The 25,194-nt window shown below is 48.0% G+C and overlaps 1 protein-coding gene across 2 annotated transcripts in view; it reads left to right on the forward strand.

The window, feature by feature from the left end:
• The window catches only part of LOC142564724 (atlastin-2-like), a 96,582-nt gene that overhangs the window by 62,619 nt on the left and 8,769 nt on the right, over positions 1 to 25,194 (forward strand). For both annotated transcript variants that reach the window (XM_075675861.1, XM_075675860.1), the window contains exons 6-9: positions 1,009 to 1,173; positions 1,228 to 1,284; positions 1,340 to 1,411; positions 1,471 to 1,605. In XM_075675861.1, coding sequence (XP_075531976.1) covers positions 1,009 to 1,173; positions 1,228 to 1,284; positions 1,340 to 1,411; positions 1,471 to 1,605 — 429 coding nt within the window. The remainder of the gene's footprint in view (positions 1 to 1,008; positions 1,174 to 1,227; positions 1,285 to 1,339; positions 1,412 to 1,470; positions 1,606 to 25,194) is intronic.

Consider the following 25,194-nt stretch of genomic DNA (forward strand, 5'->3'; position numbering starts at 1 on the left):
CGAGGTTGCCACGCTTATTCACATGTTATAGGAGCGTCAAGACTAAACAAACATGTCGCGCACGAGGCAAGTGTTCCAGCACCAGCCTCTGCTCGCACTCGAAGACCGCACTGCTCAGCGCTAACCTGACAGCACAACTCTAGGCCGTCCAGCGAGGTGAGAAAGCCACTTCGAGACTAGATCTCGGAACCGCGCTGGCGGCGGATCCCCAGACCCCCTAGAAAGACGTCAGACTCGAATCTCATTGATTTGAAAATAAGGTTTACGCTCTCTCTGGCGATAATTTTGTCTATGCCATTACCTATGATCCTGTCATATACGTAGACGTATATATTTTTATGGGCAGGCCCGGAAAGGCCACGCTTTCTCAGTGTGCTGCTGAATTTGTCTTGTTATTGGCTGGAGTATGATTAAGTTTAAAGCAGTTTGTCATTCATATCATTATGCAATGTGCTTGCCCCCATCCTGCAAGTCTCTATATAGTGGCTAGCACTATGCGCGAAATACATATATGTATATTTCACGCATACTGCTAGCCACTATATGGAGTGACGTGGAGTTCAGTCTTGGCAGGAGTATATATATATATATATATATCATGGATCCATGTGACTTGGGGAGAGGAGGAAAATGTTCCGCATTAGGATAAACTTAGTTCAAGATATTTTTCATTTGCGCACGAATGAAGAAATAGTTTGCACAGACTGGAAGTGAACGCAACAGTTGTACTCCTGCCAAGACTCTGAATCGTTCCCATTGGTGAAATGTCTCAAAATTCATCAATCGAGTCTTAGTGTTTCTTTTTAGCGGTGTTTTCTTGCTGGAATGTAGGTAAATGTGTTGAGAGTTATAGAAGAAGCACCAGATGCATATCAGTTATGCTTGATATGATGTTTGAAAATGTATTTTGTTTTTAACCGCTTTGGGTAATCTGTTGTATATCATCCATCATACCCTATAAATAGCACTCACCAGTCAAAACTCTTATCGAGATTTATGTTAATATAGGTGGCAAGCGGTTATTCTTTCGAAGGCCGCCTTGATGACATTAGCGAAGACTTCCTGGCAAAACTGGAAGAACTGATACCTTCCATACTGGCATCTAAAAACCTATTGGCGAAGGAGATCGATGGAAAAAAAATATCTTGCGAGGAGCTGATGACCTTATTCAGGGTAAGTAAGCCGTTCTTTCTACGCATGTATATTAATTTCAAATTGCTATTGTAGGCTTATGCTGACGTGTTCCAAGGAAACGAATTGCCCAAACCAGAGTCGATGCTGCAGGTAAGTTGGAATATTTTTCTTTCAGAAATTGCTTTAAGCGTACATCATGTTTCAGGCGGCTGTAGTGGCAACCAACGTTAGTGCCGTGGACAAGGCTAGAAGATTTTATATGAATGAAATGAAAAACGTGAGTGACAAAGAAAGGCATTGAACATTCTTGTTGAACGCAAAGACTCTTCATTGCAGAGGCCTCAAAGAAACCTGAGCAAACTGCTTAATTTTCATCAGTGCCTGATGACAGAGACAAAGAAACTATTCAAAGATCATAAACGGATGGGCACCTACGAAGTATCAGCCACCTACTTGGAAGATCTGACAAAGGTAATGTGGTAGAACTTTCTCTTCGAACATACATTGGCTGACAGTTTCTGACGAGAGATTAAGAGTGTGTCTTGGCCACCACAGGAAGTGTAGCGCACCACTTATTCCCTAAGCAGGGATTAATAACAGTGAGTTAACGTCGAGGGCAAAAATGACAAAAACATCACTAATAATTGGTAATAAAACTAATAATATTACATTTATTATTGCCTTCGTCACCCATAAGGTCGACCGAAAATCGTTGCGCCTGATTCGCCGATGATTTACCATGTCTTGTATGGCATTCTTCGTGAGCAGGTCAGAATGTGTGTTTGCATAACAAAAGAGACGTGTGTGTGAATATAGACAGGGAAGCACGGAGATACATTATTGGAGAAATAGTATCATCGGGCTGCCTTGTCTATAGCTAAAGAACGAAGCAAAACGCACACGATCATGGCTAAGCTTTAGCGCATGGGAATTTTTCACTCACAATTACCTATTTCTTCTAACCTCGTAATTTCACGGATGGAGTAACCAGCCAACATGATGCAGTTCTGTCACGTCGAATCAAAATAAAGATTTGCACATCCTTGTTCCTCATTGTGTTACACGCGAACTCCCAACGACCTAACTGTGAACAAGTACGGCACTTTGAAGACAAATTTTACAGCCGACTTCAGATGGATTTAAGGGCTCTGGGATGTGGATATCTTTTAACCACTTCTAGAAAGTAATGGTCGGTTAGCTCACCTGCAGATGTCGTGTGAGCATGACAATGGAAATAAATGATATCTCGTTATACCGTGAATGCGAAGGAATAGTCAGCAACAATGACATAATATAATGAGTCGCAGTTTCGGCGGCAAGACAAGGCATCGATTGCGATAGCAAATTAGCACGCAGCCATCCGAACTAGGGATAGTATTTTCATCGGTGATATACATTTGGAAACAATCGCTTGCTAACTAAATTAACAAGCATAGTATCAGCACGCACATCACACATGAACACGTCACCCTCGATGGCCGCGGACACTCGCTTCCAGAACACTAGCTTGAGGAAACGTGGCAGCAGCAGCGAGCGAAGTGACTTTTGTGCTGTCTATCGCTTCAACGTAAAGTGAGCGCCGAGATCACAGTACGTCCAAAGCTACGAGCCGTCGAAGCACCTAGACTCTGCCCCCAAAGCAGATTAATCCCAAATATACGGCTGAACTACCGCCCGCGACCGCAAGCAGCCACCGCATGCGCAGTTGCAGCCGGAGTATAATGGCGCCACCTCCCCTCCCCGGGTGGCTCGCTACGTTTGTTGCCTCGCACTCGACGGCAGAAGGCGCGCTTGCTCTACTTTCATCCCGTTCGCGCGGGCGAGATTGAGCCGCAATCGTTGGGTCCCCTCGCCCAATTTTACTCGAACATACAGAGCAAGGTGTGGGGCGACGGTGTAATTGCCATTGGACTTTATACGCAACCTCATGGCGAGACCGACGAAAGAAATGCGCTTGGCGTGTCCACATGGGTGCTATTGCAATAAAACGAGTGTACCTCGCCTAAAACAGAGCAGGATGTGAGTCTCTATGTCACTTTCGTCCTCAGCAGTGCCACCGCCAAGTGCCATCCCACTTAACTGCCAAGCACTCCTCGATATGGCGTCGGGTGCCTGAGTTTGCAACTAAATTGGGTTCAGCAAAAGCAGTGAAAAATAAACATGTCCGCAACAGGGATTAGTAAGAGGCTATTGGAGGATTGGTGGAAGAAAAGTAGAAAAACAACAAGATATGGAGACGTACAAAAGCACAGTTTGCAATAGGGGATCAGAAAATTTCGTTGTGGGAGTTCATAGTGCTTTTTTTTCTTTTTTTATTGTTTAACCTAGGTAGGACATTAGGCAGTATAATAGCAAGAGCTTGGTGACGCAACCCACCATCCCGTTCCAGAGAGGACGCTCATAACATCCATCCCTCCATCCATCCACCCAGCTATGCATTGAGTGTCCATCTTCTATGAACGAGATGTATAATAAAATGGTAGATCGAAAAATATGTATAGCATACATGATTAAATCAAGCAGGCTTAGTGACTATTTCTCAGTGCCCAGTTTCAAAGAGCATGCGAAAATCGCATAATGACGATCATCATCATCGATAGGGTGCATCGCTGCACGCACACTGCCGCACATGGCGTGCGGCAGGGCGTGCGCATCGGATAAGCCCCTTGAATAAAACGAAAGGTACCACTTACTTTTATTTCGCGCCCGCCGCTGCTCGACGAGCAAGCGAGGAGGACTGCATCTCCCTTGTGGTTGGTGGTTGGTTTAGCGCCATCACATCGCATATTTTGCGCCCTTTTCTTTACCTTTTATTCTTTTCTGCATCTCGGAACACTCGCCACCATGACGGTCGGCCGTCGAATTTCCACTCCAATGCATTGACAATGGATTTCGCATGTTTAGGCTGAGTTTCGTGGCTAACCGTGTCGTAAAGGAACTCAGTTTTGCTTTGTTTTATGTTAGAGATTGATTTTGAAAGAACTGGAGGAGCAAAACGTTTAGGAACGGAGCGTTTTCTTTGACGACGGAGTACGGAGATCAGCCATGAGTAAGCTTATCTACCGATGCTATTCTCGGCGCTTGTTCAGATTTTTTTTTTCATGATTGCGGTATCGTCAACAGTTGTATGAAGCTACGGAGAGCGTAGGCTGGGTTCTGTAATATATGGTGCTAGAAACATAACGCGCGTTATTGTTGTAGCACAGAGGGTGCCAAACGTTGTCAGTGCTCGCTTTTTTTAGGCGCTGAGAATATATTTTGCGATGAGAATGTGTTGATTACTGAGTACAAAAGATTTTGGCTATTGTGAGTAGGCTTTCTCTCCTTGGCCATTTCGGCAGAATAAAGCGGTGCACGAATTTGTTGGCTCATATTGACTTAGAACTGCGCAAAGAGAAGGGGAAATGTCCTCATTGATGGAAACCACTTCTATGTGTAAATTTTGTCCTTGCAGACGATTTGTTTACGAATGTAGTGCGAATTCCACTGGGACCTTTGCGCTTGAGAGGCAATGATACCAGTTTGTCATGAAAGCATAGGACCAGCTTTACTGCAATACAGAGATACCAGCGTCGTGCTGAAACGACGAGAATAACTGAGATGCTCCGCGTTGATCGCGCACTTTTCTACACAAGGCTCGCGTTATTCAGGCGAATATGTCACGCGTCTTGCGTTCAGTCAACTTGGTACTAAGATGATTAAATTATGAAGCTGGACACACGTAAGTCAATTGGGTACACGCAAGAACACACGTACCCACTTCGAACATCGCAAACACAACCGAGCTCTTGAATCGGCTGCTACATAGTGCTGCCCACACGAAAACGCGTCGCCTTTCTTGTGTGCCGGCGAAACCTTTATCGCTGCCCTTGCACACTCGGGCAAGCGTCTTTAAAAAGCCAAATGAAGAGTCTCATCAACGCAATAAACACAACTCACGAATCGGCTTGATCTGTGCAACACACGACAGCGTTTCTGCTTGCAGGTAGACTAGACGCGGACTACGTAACAGTCAAATAAAGCTGTCGCAGGTACGTAAACATGGTGTACTTCACGTGTGCATTATTGGCGAAACAAGCAGGTCTGATATTTTCGTTACAACTTCACACTAAAAAAAGTTTCTCCGTGAAGATAGCTTTATAAGTATTGCAAGTTGAAGCATGTAGCCAACCAGAAGCGGTAGAACATGTGCTCAATCAGTGTGCCGAAAAAGCACTAAAAGAATTTGCTTTTGTCAGTTTCATAGCGTTCCATCATCTTTGCTAGCACACCGCACAATAAACCAGCCTTAAATGCGGTAAAAATCCAGGCGCACACACCGAACAAGTTTTAAGGCCTCACCTGGTGCTCAGACATAGGTAAGCATGCACGGGTGCTTTCCTCGGTGCTCGTTCAGATTAGTTTTCCTGATTGCGCTATGGTGAACAGGTGTATGAAGCTATGGAGTGCGTACGCTGGGTTCTGTCATATATTGTGCTAGAAAGATACCACGCGTTATTGTTGTAGTACTGAGGGTGCATAGCGCTGTCTGTCTATACCTCCTGTAGCTAGCGATGAAGTAAGAAGGGCCTTGCCAGACATTAAACGGGGAAAAGCGCCAGGAGAAGATGGAATAACAGACGATTCAATCAAAGATGGAGGATACATAATGCGTGAAAAACTAGCGGCCTTTTATATCAAATTTCTATCGACATTAAGTCCCAGAGAACTGGAAGAATGTTAACATTAGAGTACTCCAGAAAAAAAAGATACGTTAAGGAATTGAAAAATGAGAGGCTCATTAGCTTACTTCCAGTATTATATAAAATATTCACCAAGATAATCTCCAAAAGAATAAGGGCAACACTGGACTTCAGTCAACCAAGGGAACATGCTCGTTTCAGGAAGTGACATTCTACAATAGCTCACAACCATTTCATCAATCAGATAATCGAAACATCTCCAGAGTACAATCAGCATCTCCATATGGCTTTCGTATATTACAAAAAAGAATTTGATTCTAGCAGTAATACAAACAATAAGTAATCATGTAGATGACGCTTGCGTAAATATCTCGAAAAATATCTACGAAGATTCCACAGCTACCTTAATTACCGATTACAAAAGTAGGAAGATACCTCTAAAGACAGGGGTCAGATAAGGAGACACAATCTCTCCATTGCTATTCACTGTGTGCTTGGAAGACGTATTCAAGCTATAAAACAGGGTAGGGCTAGGAGTGAGGATGAACCGCGAATATATTAGCAGCCTTCGATTTGCAAATGACATAGTCCTCTTCAGCAACACAGGGGACAAGTTACAACAAAAGATTGAGGACCTTAACAATAATAATAATATTTGGGGTTTTACGTGCCAAAACCACTTTCTGATTATGAGGCACGCCGTAGTGGGGGACTCCGGAAATTTTGACCACCTGGAGTTCTTTAACATGCACCTAAATCTAAGCACACGGGTGTTTTCGCATTTCGCCCCCATCGAAATGCGGCCGCCGTGGCCGGGATTCGATCCCGCGACCTCGTGCTCAGCAGCCCAACACCATAGCCACTGAGCAACCACAGCGGGTGAGGACCTTAACAGAGAGAATGTAACAGTGGGGTTTAAGATTAGTATGCAGAATACAAAGACAATGATGAATAGCCGGGCAAGGGAACAAGAGTTCACGATCGCCAGTCAGCCTCTTGAGTCTGTGAAGGAGTACGTTTACCTAGGCCCATTACTCAAAGGCGACCCTGAACATTACAACAAATTTTACGGAAGAATAAAAAATTGATTGGAGCGCATATGAAACTCTGTCAGACCCTGACTGGAACGTTACCATTATCATTGAAGAGGAACGTGTACAATCAGTGCATTTTACCGGTGCTATCATATCGGGTAGAAACCTGGAGAATCACAAAAAGCTCGAGAACAAATCAAGGACCGAGCGAAGAGCTATGGAACGGTGAATGCGTGGTGCAACGTTAAGAGACAGAAAGAGAGCGGTAAGGATCCGAGAGCAAACGGGGATAGCCGACGTTCTAATTGACATTAAGAGAAAGAAATGGAGCTGGGCAGGTCATGTAATGCTTAGGTTAGATAAGCGGTGGACCATTAAGGTTATAGTATGGGTGCTAAGCGAAGGGAAGCACAGTCGAGAACGGCAGAAGACTAGGTGGGGTGGTGAAATTAAGAAATTCGCAGGCGCCATTTGGAATCGGTTGGCACAGGACTGGGGTAGTTTGAGATCGCAGGGAGCGGCCTTCGTCCTGCAGCGGACATAAAATAGGCTGATGATGATGATTACGACCTTGTGTAACTCTATGGGCCGCCCTGGCGCGAAGGACCATGCTACGAGGGCCAGCGACGAGCGAAAGAGTGAACAGCGCGAAGGCCAGGAAAAGGCGAGGCCGGGCGAGGAGGCATGTCGTTACCTTTAGTTTTATTCAGGGGCCTGAGTCACCTTAGTGTTCGGTGTGGAGGCGAACTGGGTTACACTGTAAGAACAGTTGAACGCTTAGAAGTGTATATTTGCCACACAACAATTATCATCTCTCTTGTCCCCATTTTCTTTAACGCTATCAGCCCGGTACTTCGAAGTCACGAACGGCATGTGCGTTATCAGCATAATAGAGCATTCTCGAAAGGAAAGTAGCGAGCACAGCGTTTTCAAGAAAAGAAACGCATGCAAGACAGATGGCGATTATCACTGTGTGGCACATATACGCCCCAAAGGGTGTACGTTTGCTTAAGAGTGTAGAGAAGCAGGTCTGAGTGCGCATGCGTGCTGTCACCTCTGAACGCGCGTTGAGGCGTAAGCGGCGCTGGCCTCACTGATCAATGCTCAGTGGCCGGTGTTGACAAAGGCCTACGACCCTACCGCGGGGAGGTGTCAATGATTATACAGGGTAAGTTAAACTCCATCGTAGCAGGGTGCATAAGCGCGGTCACCACCACGTACGGCGCAATTTTGCTATGCCGGCGAAAAGTGGACGTCATGCAGTCTAGCGCCTGGTGCAGTCAGTGACTGGCGCTGTTGTGAGCATTGGTGCAGAACCTCGTGAAGGCGTGCCACCTTCCGGTGTGGAAATAAAACATGTTCTGTTTCACACTGAAAACACTAGGCCAAGGGGGCATCGCGCGTTACATTGGCTGAATGGCAGCATGCAGAACTACAGTTCGGGTGCACTTAAGAGAGTACGCTAAGTTAACGCCTTCGCCAGACGAAAAAAAGGTACAGCGCCCTTGCACTTCCTCAACGATGCAGAAGCGCAAACGTATTCTTGCTATAGCACAAACGCTGCTATCGACCCTCGGTGCGCATTGACGCCTACACGGCCCGCATCGCAGATAGTATTGAAACAGGGCTCGCGTGGTCGTTTCACACGCAGCAGCCGCCAGAGTAGAACGCCTCGTTCTAAACGTGCGCTTACCTATCTAAATTACTTAGCATGGTGTCAACGTGCACAGCCAAACATGAATACTTCACACGCGATGACCGCAGATGCTCGCCGTCAAAAGGCTGGCGTGAGCAATTGCAGCTGCAGCAGCAGAGAGCGTTACCTTCGTGCTGTTCATCCCTTCAACGCAAACTGAGCGCTGATGACATAGCGCAGGGAAAGTTACAAGCCGTTGGCCCACCTAGACTGTTCCTCCGAAGCAGACCCCTTTCGACTGACGAAGATATCTTCCTCCGTCGCTTGCTTCGCCACTTAGAGCTCCGATTTAATGAGCTGGTCAGCTACGCTTGCGCATAAAACGACCCCGTCTATACCCTTAGCTGGAAGTTATATATCGATGCAAGAATAGGACGATTAAGCTTCGTCTGTGAGAGAGAAACGCGATAGCATAGAAATGTCACTATAACTGCTTCTCACGCTTTACAGCAACTGCAGCTTGTGTAATCGCTTACCGGAAAGCGCTGGCGGCGAACGTTATGCATGGAGACGAGCTTTCTTTTAGAAACGCGGCCTCTTGTACGCTTTTAATATCTTAGTCTGAAAATTTAACATAACAGGCATGTGCTGTCGGCGTTTTGTTTAATGGCATTTGCTTGTGGGGTATAATTCTCAAAGTTCCGAGTAGCCACTTTGTAAGATATGTCAAAGTATTCGCAAACTTAAGGATAGAGCCGTATAGAATGCTTAGCAACCTCACATGAACACCACTGAATTGAAGAGCTGTCCAGTCAGGCTTGCGCGTCGTAGCGCTCGTTCGACGCTCGCTTGTGCGCTTGCGCTGCGCCTATTGGCCTCGAGCTCCACCGTTAGAAAAGCTGGTGCTACCGTCGGCGTGACGTACTATTAAGTATCACGTGGACATAGCGGCCACGTCGGCTGTTTCGGGAGCGCCGAAGCGAGCTGAAACCGAGACTTTAAATTCCCTCGTACGCTTCGGTCCTCATTTAGTGGCGAGATTTTCCCGCTTCGAGTGTCTCCTTTACAACGATTGAAGCACTACAATAGGTAGTGGCTGCCTTTGAAGGCGCGCAACATGGTAGGCTACTGCTCGGTGTCGCAGTGCCGGACGTACTCAACGGAACCCGGTGTCAGCCTGATTCATACGTAGCCACAGGACAAGAAGCTGCGTGAAGCTTGGCTCGCGATACATAAAACCGGGAAACAGTCATCGGCTACAACTCGGGTATGCAGCAAGCACAGACGCGAGCAATATTTCTGCTACGGTGCCGGGTCTGCGATGTTCGGAAAACGCGCACTGAGACGCTCGCCCGAGTCCGCTACCCCACTAATGTCATGACGGTTTGCTCTAAGAACTTATCAATGCTATAGATACTGGCAAGTTCGATGGAGTGAAAAGGGAGTGGTAAGAAGCACATTTAAAGAAAAGCATGGCATATGGTCATGTTTGTGTTATGAATTAATGCACTGGATTGCAAAAAAAGAAGCAGCGGGAAATCGCACGTTGAGAACACCGATAAACATACTGTGCGACCAACTCGAGAAATAATATTGAAACATCCAAGAATTTAGAAGAAAAAGAAAGATTGAATCTTCGCGACGGCACATCACAGTCCCCGTAAGCGTCGGAGTCCCTACAATGAAATTATTCTTGAACAACTCTGATAGTGCCCACGCAACAATGGTTGCTTGTATACTATCAAATGCTCATATTCTGTGGCCTAAAGCTGATGGCACGGTGCGAAAACGCGTATGCGGCGAAAGCAAAATAGTGCGCGGACAAGCATGCAGACGCGCAGTCGGTAGCTGGGAACCTGTGCTATGGCTGCATTGAGGCTTCATTCTATTACGCTACATTTAGCTATACAAACACTATGAGAAAATATTTCACGTTTAGCGTTTGCGTACCTTTCACGCAAGAAGCCGGTTCGGGAGACTCCATCGCGGCGACCGGGCGCAGCGGCGTTCACTGTACGCATTCGGTAAAGACATAGCGTCTGTAAACGATTCTGTGCTTTCAGTTTGCCCGTGATAATTATTTAGACAGTAGAAGATTTCTCTCGTTTCGAAAGTACTTACAGAAATGTCCGGGAGAGCTCCCGCGTGGTGTTTTCAGTGAGCGCTGACAGCAATACCTATGAGGAGCGTGCCGCGTGCACCCCTCATACTACGCCAGTGAGGCGCTTCCGATAGATGGCGACTCCGTAACTCCTCGCCGCCAATAGCTGTATGCCACGCAGCGGCGGGCTCCGCTCAACGCGCCGAACTTCGGCGATTGTGACGTCGCCGTCATGACATATGCAAATTCGCCGGCTGCTTCCTGGTACGGTGGAAACGCCGCAGTATCAGCTGTCCTTGAGGGATTTGTAACGACAACATGCCACCGCGTCGAAATACAGCTGTCAACGCTGAAGCGGGCAAACGCATGGGCGGGAGGCTGCGCCCTGTAGTGTACCCATTCGTGTCTTAAACAAGGGCCAGTTGGCATCGTGCCCGCGATGTGCCGCAGGAGGTCGAGCGGTGTTCGGGTTTCTTAGCGAAAAGGAGCCGCCCAACAAAGATGCGTGGTTTCTGAGACCTTCGAAGTAGACAAGCGTCTCTTACGTTGCAGGATGGTTAAGGAGAGCGCATGGGCATTCTCGTAATTGCCTGTGCAATACGATACTGTTAGGATGCGAATGAACTGAATAATAAACCTGGGAAACAGACATAATATAGACATGCAATGAAGAAATGAGTTCTTTGCAAATCTTAACTCATGTTACGACTATGACAACACACTTTATTCGAAAAACACCTAAGGACTATCACACCATAAAGCCTAGTATCTATCTCTGATAATTTTAGATGATGGATCTGAGAACAGCTGAAGTCGTGTGAGCGTCATGTTGCACACTTGTAGTCATGGATTTTTAGCAGTTTAATGATTTTCTTGCTTTCCCGAAGAAAAGTAATATTGAAAGTACAGAGCACCGTGATATATGACAAAGTAATCTCATTAATTTGCGAAACCCCTTTCTTGCTTTTGTTCGAGAAGTGGCCCTTTGAGCCATTAAGCATGTAATTGACTGCGCGGTTTGTTGCGATAACAGTGCTGTGAATCAAATTCAAACGGATTTAAACAGCTTTTTGCCTTCATGTTTGGGTTATATAAGCATTGTGAGCGCAACAGATGCCTGACTTTCAGTTTTCTCATCTCCACATCCATGATACATCTTATTCATCTGTATATATCATAACCAGCAGCACACTTTGATCCTCGTTGAAGTAGAACAAGTTTTGATGGAATAAATTGGTTCCTTACAAGTGGTGGACGCTGGTTTTCATTCCTCGAGGCCTCTTGCACGTTGTCACTGGAGCTGCGCTCGGGTTGTCGCATAACACCGCCGGCCATGCTCTCTTCATCGAATCCCGGCACGTGCGAGGCCGCTACTGCACTGCAGGCTTCGTCTTCCGTCGTCACCATCAACAGCCGCCCGCGTGACACCCAAGTCTTCCCTGGTCTACGCGCGGAAGACGTAGGGTACTAGTAGATCACTGGCTCCAAAACGACGACCTCTTAAGCGACTTCAACATGTGGGAAAGTTCACAAAATGTACTGAACGTCCCATTCTACCTGTCCGACGTCGCGAAAACGTGGTTTTAGAACCATGTGACCTAGCTTCCTGCCTGGGCGACGTCCACGGAACAGCTGCGGCAGATTTTCTGTGCCCCAGCTGTTCGCGCTGAGGCCGCGAAAGAAGCTCCGGGAGCGCATCCAACTGACTGGCGAATCGTACACCTCATACACTGAGGATGTGCTTGCATTTTGCAAGCGTTGAACGCCACCGTGTCTCAGAGCGACTACATACGCCACATTATAAAAGGCGTAAACTCCGTCGCCTTCAATTCCTTTGCTACGCAACATCCTGCTACCATCCAAGATATAACTACTTGCCAGCGACTTAAGGACTTCCAGTCCCTTCGGCTATGCACCGATACCTCCGACATCCGTCTTCCTTCGACTATGGACTTGCGCACGGATATCCGCGGCATCGTTCTTGAAGCGCTTCACGGGCGGTACTCTCTGCGGTGCGTAAAGTACTGTCTCTTCTCCACCGACCGCCTTGCGCGACATCATTCGTTAAGAGATCACGTCCGCATCGCATTTACCGTGCTCTGACGGTCCCTGCACTCTTCAGGTCCCAACGTGTGCCGACGTTGTGGCGCTCTCTCCAGCCATCACCGCCCCTTCGCCTACACAGCGACTACCATCCAGTGGCTTCGCTGTCAACGCCAGCGCGTGTGCAGCGTTACTACGCTCCGCGTCCTGCCAGGCCCGTTTGCTACTACTGTGGCTATTGAGGCCACATCTCCTTGTTTTGTCAAAGGCATCAACAGGATGAGCAACGTGGCTACGCTCCCGTGGGAGATACAAGTGTCCACCCAGCATTGGGATATCAGTGCACGCCTTACCGCTCCTCTCATCTCCGGTCATCTTCCACTTCCTATCCTACTGATATGCCTGTGACTTCTCGTGAATGTCGCCGCAGGTTGCCGTCTCCACGTCGTCGTTCGGTGTCGCCTCTCCGATCCGCTTCTCGTGTCCCGATTGCCCTCTCGAAAAACTCCCCGCTGCAGTTTTACGACGGGAAACTGCATCCACTGGACACCCTACAATTCCTCCTCCGAGACTGTTCGATTAGTTGTCAGGGTTCGTACAAGGTGTATACGTCAAAGTTCTCGTTGATCCAGGCTTGCCATTTCAATTATTATTGCTGACTTTTGCTCCCGCCTCTGAAAAGTGATCAGGCCTTACTCTGGCCTTTCTCTTCTTGGAGCGACCAACGCTATTATTCCTGCAATCATGCAGTGTACTGTTCGGGTGTCCACAGACGGAATTCGTCACCACATTGTTTTTGCGGTGTTTCGTTAGTGTACCGACGAACTCACCTTAGGGTGGGACTTTCTCTCTTCTGCGTCCGCTTCTATCTCTTGTCGTCAAGGTCTCATATGCCACTGGCACCGGCAGTTCCCTTCCTAACCATGAAAAACGCATTCGTCTCGTCACCTCTTCAGGTTACGTTCTTTGTTCATCTAGAGAAGAGATTTTAAATATCATCTCCTGCAACAGTGTGGATGGTGACGTACTCATTCTACTCTACGGCCATACCATATCTCGAGGGATTCTGATTACCACTGGCCTTATTCGCTCCTCTCAGGGGTGCGCATTGCTTGCCGCCTTAAACCAAACTCCCGAACCCAACTGTTGCCTCGTGGATCAACTGCCACTTGCGCTGCTGAAACTCATCCCGCTGCAATTGTCATACTTTCGATGTGTTCCCCGCGTAAAGATCGCAAGCCAAGTAATGCCGGTTCCGCACCACTGTTCGCAACCATGAGTCCTGACCTAATAACGCGTGCGCAGAGTCAATATCTCCATGCACTATTTAACAAACACCGTTCCTTGTTCGACGTCAATTCGCCCGTCCTCGGTTTGACTACAGCCATTACTCACCGGATACAGACTGATGACTCCCACATTGTTAAGCGGCGCCCATATCGCATGTCTGTTACAGAGCGCAAGGTCATCGAGAAAAACGCCTCAGACATGCTTAGACGAGATATCATACGACCTTCGTCGAGTAGCTGATCTTCTCTAGTTGTTCTAGTGCAGAAGAAAGACAGCTCAGTACGTTTTTGTGTCGATTACCATGCGCTGAACAAAATCAGGCCCAAAGATGTTTACCCCCTGCAACGGATCGACGATGCACTATATTCACTCCATGGTGCCGAATGTTTTTCTAGTCTTGACATTAAATGAAGCTACTGGCAAATACGGATTTCCGGATCCGACAAAGAAAAAACGGCGTCTTGCTATCCCTGATGCGCTCTACGATTTCGATGTGATGCCTTTTAGATTCTGCAATGCGCCCTTCACCTTCGGACGTATGATCGATAATGTCTTCCGTGGTTTGAATAGAAAACTGGTCTATGCTATCTCACGACATTTTAGTGTTTTCAAGCACGTTCTCACAACATTTTCAACGTCTTGATGCAGGCTTTGTCTGTCTTGAAAACGCTGGCACAAAAAAATTCGACACAAAAAAATTCACTTTCACCAGCAAGACCAACAGAGATGTGGGGCACATAGTCAGAAAAAACGTATTCGACTGGACGCCGAGAAGTCTACGGCCGTCCTCGAACTTTTGCCGTCCGCTGCCTCGAAAAGACCGGCGCAGTTCTCTCGGACTTGCTTCTGACTTGCGGCGCTTCATACGCAACATTGCTGATCTTGTGTCTGCGCTCCATCAACTCCTCGCCAGTAATGCGCCCTTCGTTTGATCTGACGCATGTGAACGTGCTTTCCTGGCTTTTAAACATGCCCTGACGTCGGACCGAGTAATGTGCCACTTCGATCCGAGCGCGCCCACCATACTTCACACTGACGCTAGCAATCATGGTCTCGGTGCCCTTCCCCTGCAACGCCACAACACCTTCTCCGAACGATTAATTGCTCGTAAACTAACCACTGCAGAAAATTACGCCATCCCCGAATAGGAAGTGCCTTGCTGTTGTTTGGGCTGTGCCAACATTTCGCGCATATCTTCACGGCCGCGATTTCACAGTCGGTACCGACCAGAACGCCCTGGGCAGGCTTTCATCGCTAAAGAATTTATCAGGTCGCCTGGGCTGCTTGGTGCTTCTCCTACAGGAGTACGATTTCGATGTTATCTACAGAGCTAGAAAGAAGCATCAGGACGCTGATGCTCTATCTCGCTACCCTCTGCCGAATCATGACGATTCACTATCGCCTCTCCGTACGAGCGTATGTCCCGAATCCTCTTCATCCGATTTACCCATTGCGACCCTCGATTGGCTAAGACCCTACAAGACCCGACAGCCCATCTCTCCTTGTGTCCCAACAACGTATCGACCCGTACTACAGAACTATTCTCCAACGCATGAAAGGTTGTTTGTTACCTCCGAACGCCCGACTTCCTCGACACCTTAATCAGTTCAAGCTGAGCAATGGGGCTTTACATCGCTACATCTGTCACCTCGATGACACCACATGGGTCCCGATCATACCACGTTCTCTGCAACGTGAGGTGCTAGAAGCTGTTCACGATCATCCGACGGTTGGTCATCTAGGTCACCACAAGAGTTATGACAAAATTCGAAGTCGCTGCTCCTGCTCTGGCCAACTTCAGCCGTTGCGAAGTACGTTGCATACTGCGTTCATTGTCAAAGCCGCAAACGACCGACAATAGCTCCTTCTGCAACATTCCTCAACAACCTCTGCCTTGACCCGCTTCGCCTTTTGTAGTGGTTGGAATAGACTTGTACGGTCATCTTCCCACGGACGTCACATGGCAATCGTTGGATAGTAACGACCGTAGACCATCTTACACGCTACGCGGAAATAGCCTCTCTACCATTCGGGACTGCTGCTGATGTCGCCGATTTCGTTCTACACAACATTTTCTTACGCCATGGCACTCCGCGTGTTCTCCTCAGTGACCGCGGCAGAGCCTTCCTCTCTTCTATCGGTACCGCAGTTCTGCGCTCCTCTAACACAATTCACAAGACGACTTCCAGTTACCATCTGCATTCCAACGGCTTGACGAAGCGTTTTCATCGTGCCTTCTTCGACATGATTTCGATGTACCTCTGCCCCGACCACACGAACTGGGATGCAATCGTAATCCAGTTCCATTCGTGAAATTCGCCTATAACATGGCTACTAAACGTACCACCGGTTTTCAGCTTTTTTTCCTCGTCTATGGTGGTTCACCAAGTTTCGTTCTTGATGTATCCTTCCTTTCGACTCCTGTACCCCCAGAAGCTCCTTTCTCGGAACAGTGTCTGTCTCCCCTCGCGGACTGTCTTCGCCTTGCCCGCGTTAACACCGGTATCTCCCAGGACGCTCCTGAGTTTCGTTACGACTCGACCCACCGTGCTGTGACTTTTTCTCCTGGCGACAAAGTTCTTTGGACTCCTGTGCGCGTTCCCTGCTTATGCGAAATATTTCTCGTGTGTTTTATTGGAGCTTACACGGTCATTGAGGAGACATCACCTGTCATTTACAGCGTCTACCCCCTTATGCCGTCCGATTCCCGTTGGCGTGGGACACAGATGGTGCATGTCTCTCGTTTAAACCACATACTCGACGCATTTCATATTACTTCCGCGTGACCAGGCAGCCACTTCCACAGCGAGAGGGAATTAGTGTGAGCGCCACACATGCATGCCATTTAACTTCACCATCTCCAAACATCACCATCCAGTACACATCTTCTTCATCTGTATATATCATCACCAGCAGCACAGCTTGATTCTCGTGGTAGTAGCGCGAGCTTGGCTGGAATAAATGGTTCCTTACAATATAAATGTATCTAAATCAACACACATCACTATAATTGTCCGATAGCTGGATTCTAGGAAAGTACCGTTAATACAAGAGGCGGGTCCTCTGCACGTTAGGCCTTGGACGCTTGCCTCAGCAGGCGGAGCACAACACACTTAACAATTTTCCTCGTGCAAGGAAAGCTTAGTAGCTGTGAGTGCGCTGTTTTGTTCATTCAAGCAGCAGTAGCCCTGCGTACGGCGACGCGCCAATATGTCTTTCCCCTGTGCAGGTTGAAGAACTTTCAAGGAATTATATTTATTGTTACCCATCCGATTCCTGACTAAGACCTTGCCTAGGGGTCTGCCAAGGAATCAATACTCAGAGTTGACGTTGTTGTTGCCCAACAACCTCCTGGCTTATACCAACTACGGGGAACGGACCAAGAAGTGGGTGGAATATCCAATGTTATATGCACAAACAAACTTTCAAAAGTATTGTAGAGCAAGTGCTGTAGAAAAAATTGCAGAGGCTTATCTTGGCTAAGCCTAGCGGATTGCGAAAGCAATCTTCTGTACAGTTTGTAGAGTTCCGTACTGCTCATCGAACGTTTAGATGCAGTCTCGTCGACATTTAAAGCATCCATAAGGCTTGCTGTCGAACGACCAGGTGTCGCCAAAGTCGCGTCAGCATTGAGAGCATGCATGATACTTGCAGATGCACCCAGATCAAGAGATGTTGAACGAATTCGCCTGGCTGCATAATATGCACGCCGTTTAGCTAAACGTTGTTCCCGCTCTTCATCCGTTTCTTCCGCACGCCGCCGCTTCTTAGCTGCAGCACATCGTTGCAGCTTCACCTTATACACATCATCCGACATACCGTGGAGGATTCGCTGGGACGACTGCGACGAGCCGAGTTGGGGGGCCGCTTTTCCACAGCTGGCATGATGTTACGTAGAGCGAGCGCCTCCCCCACGGCAGCGGCGCGTGGAGGATTCGCTGGGACGATCGCGACGAGCCGAGTTGGGGGGGGGGGCGCTTTTCCACAGCTGGTATGACGTCACATGTAGGACACACTAAAGGTCAATGATGGATTCTCCGGCACGACGGCCAAGAGCGGAAAACTCGAGCAGTATTGCTTTCACAATAAAATGAAAATGCATGTTCAAGGTATACTCACCGGAAACAAACAATATTTTATCCTAGAGACGCGAAAAATAAAAGGTGAACGTGCAAATGTAACAGGGCATTGGCTTGTTCTACGCCATGTTTTGAGGTGTCAAAAACAACCAAATGATTGGAGCATGCATCAGAGCTCTGCGAAGCCAAATCCGCACCGTGGATGATGATTATGATGAAGCTGATTTATTAGCGCTCTGTTTGAAACGGGGCTGTGACCAATTGTCACCTAGCCTGCTTTATTTATTCAGGTATGCTTCAAAAATTTTTCGTTCTAGCCGTTTTGTATACGTCTCATAAATGTTTTTGCTTGCTGCATTAAAACTTTTCTATCTACGTAGATGCCGCTACCTATGTGAGTAAGAGACCGGTCGTAACTATATGTTCCCTGCTTTTACTGCGATAGCAAATAAATCCTTTTGTAGTGTCTATATAAGTGGTCGGTGTCGTCGTCGCCGTGAGGTTCTGTATAACGTCCAAGGCTATGACACCATCGCCGCGCTCTCTACGCTCATTGTGCGAGTGAACGCGTGCGAGGGGAGCCGAGCGGAAAGTAAGCATACGGTCTTCCATCGCGCACGAGACACCCAGCGTTGCGAGGCACTGGGGGGAGGCGAGGGAAAGGGGGGGAGGGGATCTACTACGGCAGCAAGTGCGCATGTCGCAGCTGCACAAGGTCACGCAGCCGTACATTGAGAAGGATCTGCGTAGGGGGCAGAGTCTTGGTGCGCCGGCGACTCGTAGCTTTGTGCGTGCTGTGTTTTCTCAGCGATCAGGTAGCGTTGAAGCGATAGACAGCCCGAATATCACTTCGCTTGCTGCCGCTGCCGGGTTTCCTTACGTCAGCGTTTTTTTTATTTGGCAAGCGAAAGTGTACAAGTTGATATGGCCGATAAAAGTAGTATCCATGCTTCATATGGACGTCAAATAATTTGCTATCGCAATCGATGTATCCCCTTTAAGGTAGAGCTGTGACTTTTTTTTTTCCACCAATGCTCTAAACGCATCTTGCTCATCTCGACTTCTCATCAGTTGATGCTTCCACGTTGAACCCTAGCCTTTCAGGAAGGAAGAAAGGAAAAGTGGAGAAGGGAAGCCAGGGAGGTTAACCAGTTTAGCTTAACCCGTTTGCTTCCCTACATATGGCAGTGGGATGGGGGATAAAAGATGGGGAAAGGAGAGAGAGAGAGAGAAAGAGAGAGAGAGAGCACATATCACAGCACACACATCGTTAGTTACAGTGCATCACTCTTGCGTGGTATGGAGTTGTACGCTACCCACTGATCTCACCGTGTGAATCCCTTCGCATTCTATTATAATGTGCCGAGTGATATCAGGATTTTCGCTGCAGCATACACGTACGTTATCTTGTTGCGAATATTTGCTCTGGTATGTTTTTCTCTTTAGGCAAGCACCTAGTGCGTCATATAGGAAAGCACTGCCCTTAGTGTTATCGTAGAAATGTTTCCCTTCTAATTTTTGTTACGTGCCAATACGGCGATGAACATTCCTTGGACGTTCCCCATGAGGCCGTCCTGTCATCACTGCCGGCCCATACGTCGACAGGGTCCGAGATAGACGCAAATGCATAAAGGGGCTCGCTTCCCATTCGTGTAATTCTCCATGGTCTATTTTGTTTCCATTCTTTGTATCGAATTCGCTGTCTCAGTTTCTCTCACTTTCTTTCTGATCACACTTGGTTTTCTATTTACACTTTCCATTACTATGTACGTGGTTACGAACTTCCTTGGCCATTTCGGTGATATTTCCGTACTGTGTCCACGCATTTCAGGTACGTCCATGTTCATAAGTCTTTCTTGCAAACTAATTATTGTATACGCTTCTATGACTTCAAAGGAAGCCAAACCAATGGCACCCTGCACTCCCTCATTTGTGATTTTACAATGGGCTCCTAAAGCCAACAGGCCTACCACTCGTTGGTTAACTTCCAACCCGGAGAAGATACTCGATTTTAATCACAGAATGACATTTAGTACGTTAACGTAGGCACCGTTACTCCTTTCCGGATTCCATGCACCAGCTCATACATAACGCTACCCTGAAGTGATCGTGGTTTCTTTATATCTGCATTCCGATTCCCCTTTATATTCAGTTTAACTTGGCGGTTGCTTGAGTAAATCTTTCGTTCGTCTAAATATTTACCGAGGTTACCAAAGATACTTGCAAGTGTCTGTAAATTTCTTGAATTGTCCACTAATAGCACTGTGTCTTCCGCATACATCACTCCGAGGACCTGTTGCCCCGTTTGTTCATTGCGTATGTAGGATAAATTGAATCGTTATTCACTGTTTCCCAGTCGTATTTTATGCTCATAACGTAAACCTTGAAAAACGATGGAGAGAGAGTACAGATGGTGAATTTTTACCTCTTCATTACATTCTAGGCCCTTCCATAGAACTTTTACCTGGTTCTCTCTACATAGCACCCTCAGCAGATCCACGAAATCATCATTACGCCTTCGTGCTTCAGAATATCCTATAACAATCCCTTGTCTATGTTGTCGTAGGCTTCTTTGATGTTTAGAAATGCTATTCATGAAGGTCTATTCTGGGCAAGTCAAATCTCTATCCTTTGAGTTACGGCAGACATATTATGCCTAAGTGTCTGCTGTTTCTAAACCTCTTCTCCAGTTCCCCGAGTGCATCATTTATTTTATTCCTTGCATTGCCCTTTTTAATATGACCGACGTCAAGATAACTGGCCTGTACGAGCTCGTCCTTTCCTTATCACCTTCGACTTGGTATGAGGTTTATCTTGCTTTTACGTCACCCAACTGAAACTTTCTTCGTTCTAATCACTTGCTCTGTGGCATTAGTAATCGGCGCCTTGCTCTCTAGACTGAAATTTTCACAGGGAAGCTGTTTACCTCTATTCCCCAAATGCATTCTCCTCATGCGTTCCCAGAGAGGTACCCAGGCAGACTTATGTCCGTATCACGGCGCATGGAGAGGAATCCATGGGCCGACCCCTGAGATATTGCAAAACCGGGACGACCCGTGGCAGAGGCGACGCGGGCTGCTAAAGCTGCGCCAACTTCCTAAATTAGTTCAATATCGTGGGTCAACCATATAATTTCCTCTATGTCAGTGAACCTCTGCACACACACACACAATATATATATATATATATATATATATATATATATATATATATATATATATATATATATATATATATATAATGCCGCCAGCATTGCGAGAACAAAAAGAGGACCGACATATCCCAACTGCGTCGCCGCCACACCGCGAGCGTCAAGCAAAGCAGCGCGAGGCAACGCTCGGCCGGTGCTGACAGGCCGGCGGCTCGTGCGCGAGAATCGGAAGATTGGCACGCTACAGGAGGCGACAAAGAGGAGAACGACGTTCGAAGGAGCGAAGCTCGAGGGACGCTTTTTGTTGTTGTTGAGTACTCAGTCGGTTTTTGTTGACGGGCACAGGTTCGCCCAGCATAAATCCGTTTTCGTAGCAACGGCTGTTGTAACTGTTGGTTACATATCTGGTGGAGGTGCGGGGTATGATTCCAAGCCCCACACACGCCAGGGAAGGTAGCCCGGATCCCCGAAGTTTGGAGCCAACAGAATTAATGCCTGTCCACAAACGCATGAGTCGCCGCATACGAGGTGAGGCCCCCGAGTTTGGTCCTCTCGCCGATTCACAAAGGGCAGCGGCGGCAGCCAGCAGAGGTACCAGTGCGATGGCTACTCAAGTAACCCCTTCTCACGTCGTCGTTGACTCACCCCGGACGCCAGAATCCTTCCACGGAGACACATTCGAGGATGCCGAGGACTGGCTCGAAAACTTCGAGCGTGTCGCCAGGTGTAACGGTTGGGACGCGACAAAGAAACTTCGGTATGTGTACTTCGCGCTGGAGGGATCTGCACGCACGTGGTCTCAAAACCACGAAGCGTCGTTATCATCGTGGACCGACTTTCGACAAGAGCTTCTAGCTACGCATCCGAGCACGGACCGCAGAGAGAGGGCAGAAGTCACTCTTCAGGCGAGGAACCAGCGGACCAACGAAAGTGTGACCATGTACATTGAACACATGACCCACCCCTTCCGCCGAGCCGACCCAAACATGGCTGAGGACAAGAAATTGCGGCACCTAATGCGCGGTGTAAAACAGGAACTCTTTGCCGGCCTGGTTAGTAAGCCGCACGCTCTGTAGCCGAATTTTGATCAGAGGCGACGACAATGGAGAAGACGCTGCAGCAGCGTGTGCGGCAGTACAACAGAGATGTATGCGTCGCATAATTTGACGTTGCGTCAGGAGCCCCCTCCAACAACATGGACATCCTACGCGAAATGGTGAGATCCGTCGTAAGGGAAGAGCTGCAGAAACTGCAGCTGGCCCAAAGCCCTCCTACGGTGTCCTCACTTGCTGATGTCATACGCGAAGAAGTCCTGCAAGCAATTTGTGAGCCAGAGCCTCAGGTATGGCCCCACGCACACCCAGAGCGTCAGCCGTGGATATCGTACGCCCAAGCTTTACGTCAAGACCTAGGACACGTCGCATTTTGACGAACGGCCACAATACCCCAGGTACTTCCTCGAAATGTGCAGCCCATGCCAGAAGGAAGCCCACGTAAATGCGATGTAAGGCGCACTGCAGACCGGCGTCCCCTCTGCTACCACTGTGGAGAGGCTGGTCACCTATACCGGAAATGCCAGTATCGCCGAAAAGGACTGCGTGGCTTCTCTGTGAATGCGCCTTTCCCTCGAAACGGCGAGCGCCCTTATGAGATTGAGGTATTTTTATTGACGCGCCAAACTGTTCGGAACCCCCAGCAACATGAACCTCGATCAGCAGCGCCTATGCCTTATAGGTCGCCCAGTCCACGTCCCGCTTCCATTTCACCGAGGCGTCGCTCCCAAAGTCCGCGACGGGAAAACTAGAGCCAGCGACCTGTGGAGGCAAGGCCGCTGACGCCCAGAACACCGAAGGCCCTCCATCGCCAATCCGACAAGACGACGGCAGCGATGAAACGACGGACAAGTGCAGTGATGACACCATTACTTCCGAGTTGCGCGTCATCATCGACGACTTCGAAGTGACCGCGTTGATAGACACTGGTGCGGACTATTCAGTTATTAGCAGTGTACTCGTCAGAAAATTGAAAAAGGTTTTGACCCATTGGACCGGATCTCCAATACGTAGAGCGGGGGGACACCTAGTCGACCCCGCAGGAATATGCTCAGCAAGAATCAGAATTAGTGGCTTTACATACGTCAGCAGCTTTATTATTCTCCCTGATTGTTCCCGTGATCTGATACTGGGCATGGACTTTTTGCGAACGAATGGCGCAATTATCGACTTGCAAGAATCATGCGTGTTCTTTTCCACAGAAAATGCTGTTTCCATTTCTGATACAAAACAGCCGCATATTTCTTTTCTCCGTATTGTGGATGAAGACGTGACGGTGCCGGCACGGTGCAGTATGACTGTCGTTGTAAGGAGCGACATATTTCGTGACTATGAGGGACTTGCTGACGGAAATATCGGGCTGCTACTGGAAAAGCAAATATGCGTGGCAGGAGGCCTACTTCACCTGCGTAACGGATTTGCGGATGTCCTTTTGCCTAATTTTGGCAATGAGGCACAACAAGTGGCGAAGGGAACAGCCATAGCGTCTCTTCATGACTATGCACAATTTACGGATGTGTCAACCCTCGATGCAGCATCACCAGCTTCTGCCACCTTAGACAGTGTCCTTACCTCTATCGACATTGACCGAAAGCTGTCATCACTACAAAGAGATGAGATTCTGAACTTGGTCACAGTGTTTGCAGAAAGCTTTCGACTTCATCGAAAGTCCGTCGTACTCCCGTCGCTAAACACCGCATTGTGGTCGAAGAACCTGCAAGACCAGTTCCCCAACACCCGTACCGAGTAGCTCCAAAGGAAAGAGAAGCGATAAGAAGTCAAGTACAGGAAATGCTCAAGGACGATATAATACAGCCATGCAATAGTCCGTGGGCATCTCCGGTGGCCCTAGTCAAAAAGAAGGATAACACTCTACGATTTTGTGTTGGCTACAGGAAACTCAACCTCGTCACGAAGCGGGATATTTATCCACTCCCCCGCATCGACGACACGTTGGAGAAACTACGCTATGCTTACTTCTCTTCTCTGGATCTCAAAAGCGGATACTGGCAGATAGAAGTGGACGAGCGAGATCGCGAAAAAACGGCATTTGTGACACCGGATGGTTTATACGAGCTTAAGGTGCTTCCATTTGGTCTGTGTTCTGCGCCAGCCACATTCCAACGTATGATGGACACTGTTCTCTCCGGACTGAAATGGCGGTCGTGCTTCGTCTACCTTGATGATGTGGCGGTCTTCTCCACTACATTCGAGTAGCACGTGCAGCGACTGAGAGCAGTTCTGGATGCTATTCGCACGGCGGGATTGACCATAAAACCCGAAAAATGCCACTTCGGCTTTCGCGAGCTCCGCTTTCTCGGACACATTGTCAGTGCTGAAGGCGTCCGCCCCAATCCTGAGAAAATTACTGCAGTAGAAATGTTTCCGAAGCCAAGAGACAAAAAAGCTATAAGACGTTTCCTGGGACTGTGTGCCTACTACAGGCGTTCCTTAGAAAATTTTTCTAAAATTTTTCTAAAGAACAAGAAGACGCCTTCTCTGAACTACGACGGCGTTTGCAGAGTCCTCCTATACTTGGCCATTTTTATGAAAATGCCAAAATGGACATCCACACTGACGCGAGTAATGTTGGTCTCGGTGCCATACTTATTCAGTGGCAGAATGGAGAAGGAAAAGTCATTGCGTACGCAAGCCGTACCTTTTAGAAAGCCGAGACAAATTACTCAGCTACAGAAAAGGAATGACTGGCGGTTATATGGGCCATCAGTAAGTTCCGGCCACACTTATGTGGCAGACCGTTTCGAGCCATCAGCGATCATCACTCATTGTGCTGGCTAGCAAACCTCAAGAACCCTTGTGGAAGGCTCGCTAGGTGGAGTTAGCGTCTACAGGAGTATGACATCATGGTCGTTTACAAGTCCGGTATCAAGCACAATGATGCTGATTGCTTATCACGCGCACCAATCAAGGCTACGTCACCTGAATACGAGCAAGATTTCCCATTTCTTGGGGCTGAGATGAAATGGCTCAT

Source organism: Dermacentor variabilis, chromosome 11, assembly GCF_050947875.1.
Source record: "Dermacentor variabilis isolate Ectoservices chromosome 11, ASM5094787v1, whole genome shotgun sequence".
Taxonomy (NCBI): domain Eukaryota; kingdom Metazoa; phylum Arthropoda; class Arachnida; order Ixodida; family Ixodidae; genus Dermacentor; species Dermacentor variabilis.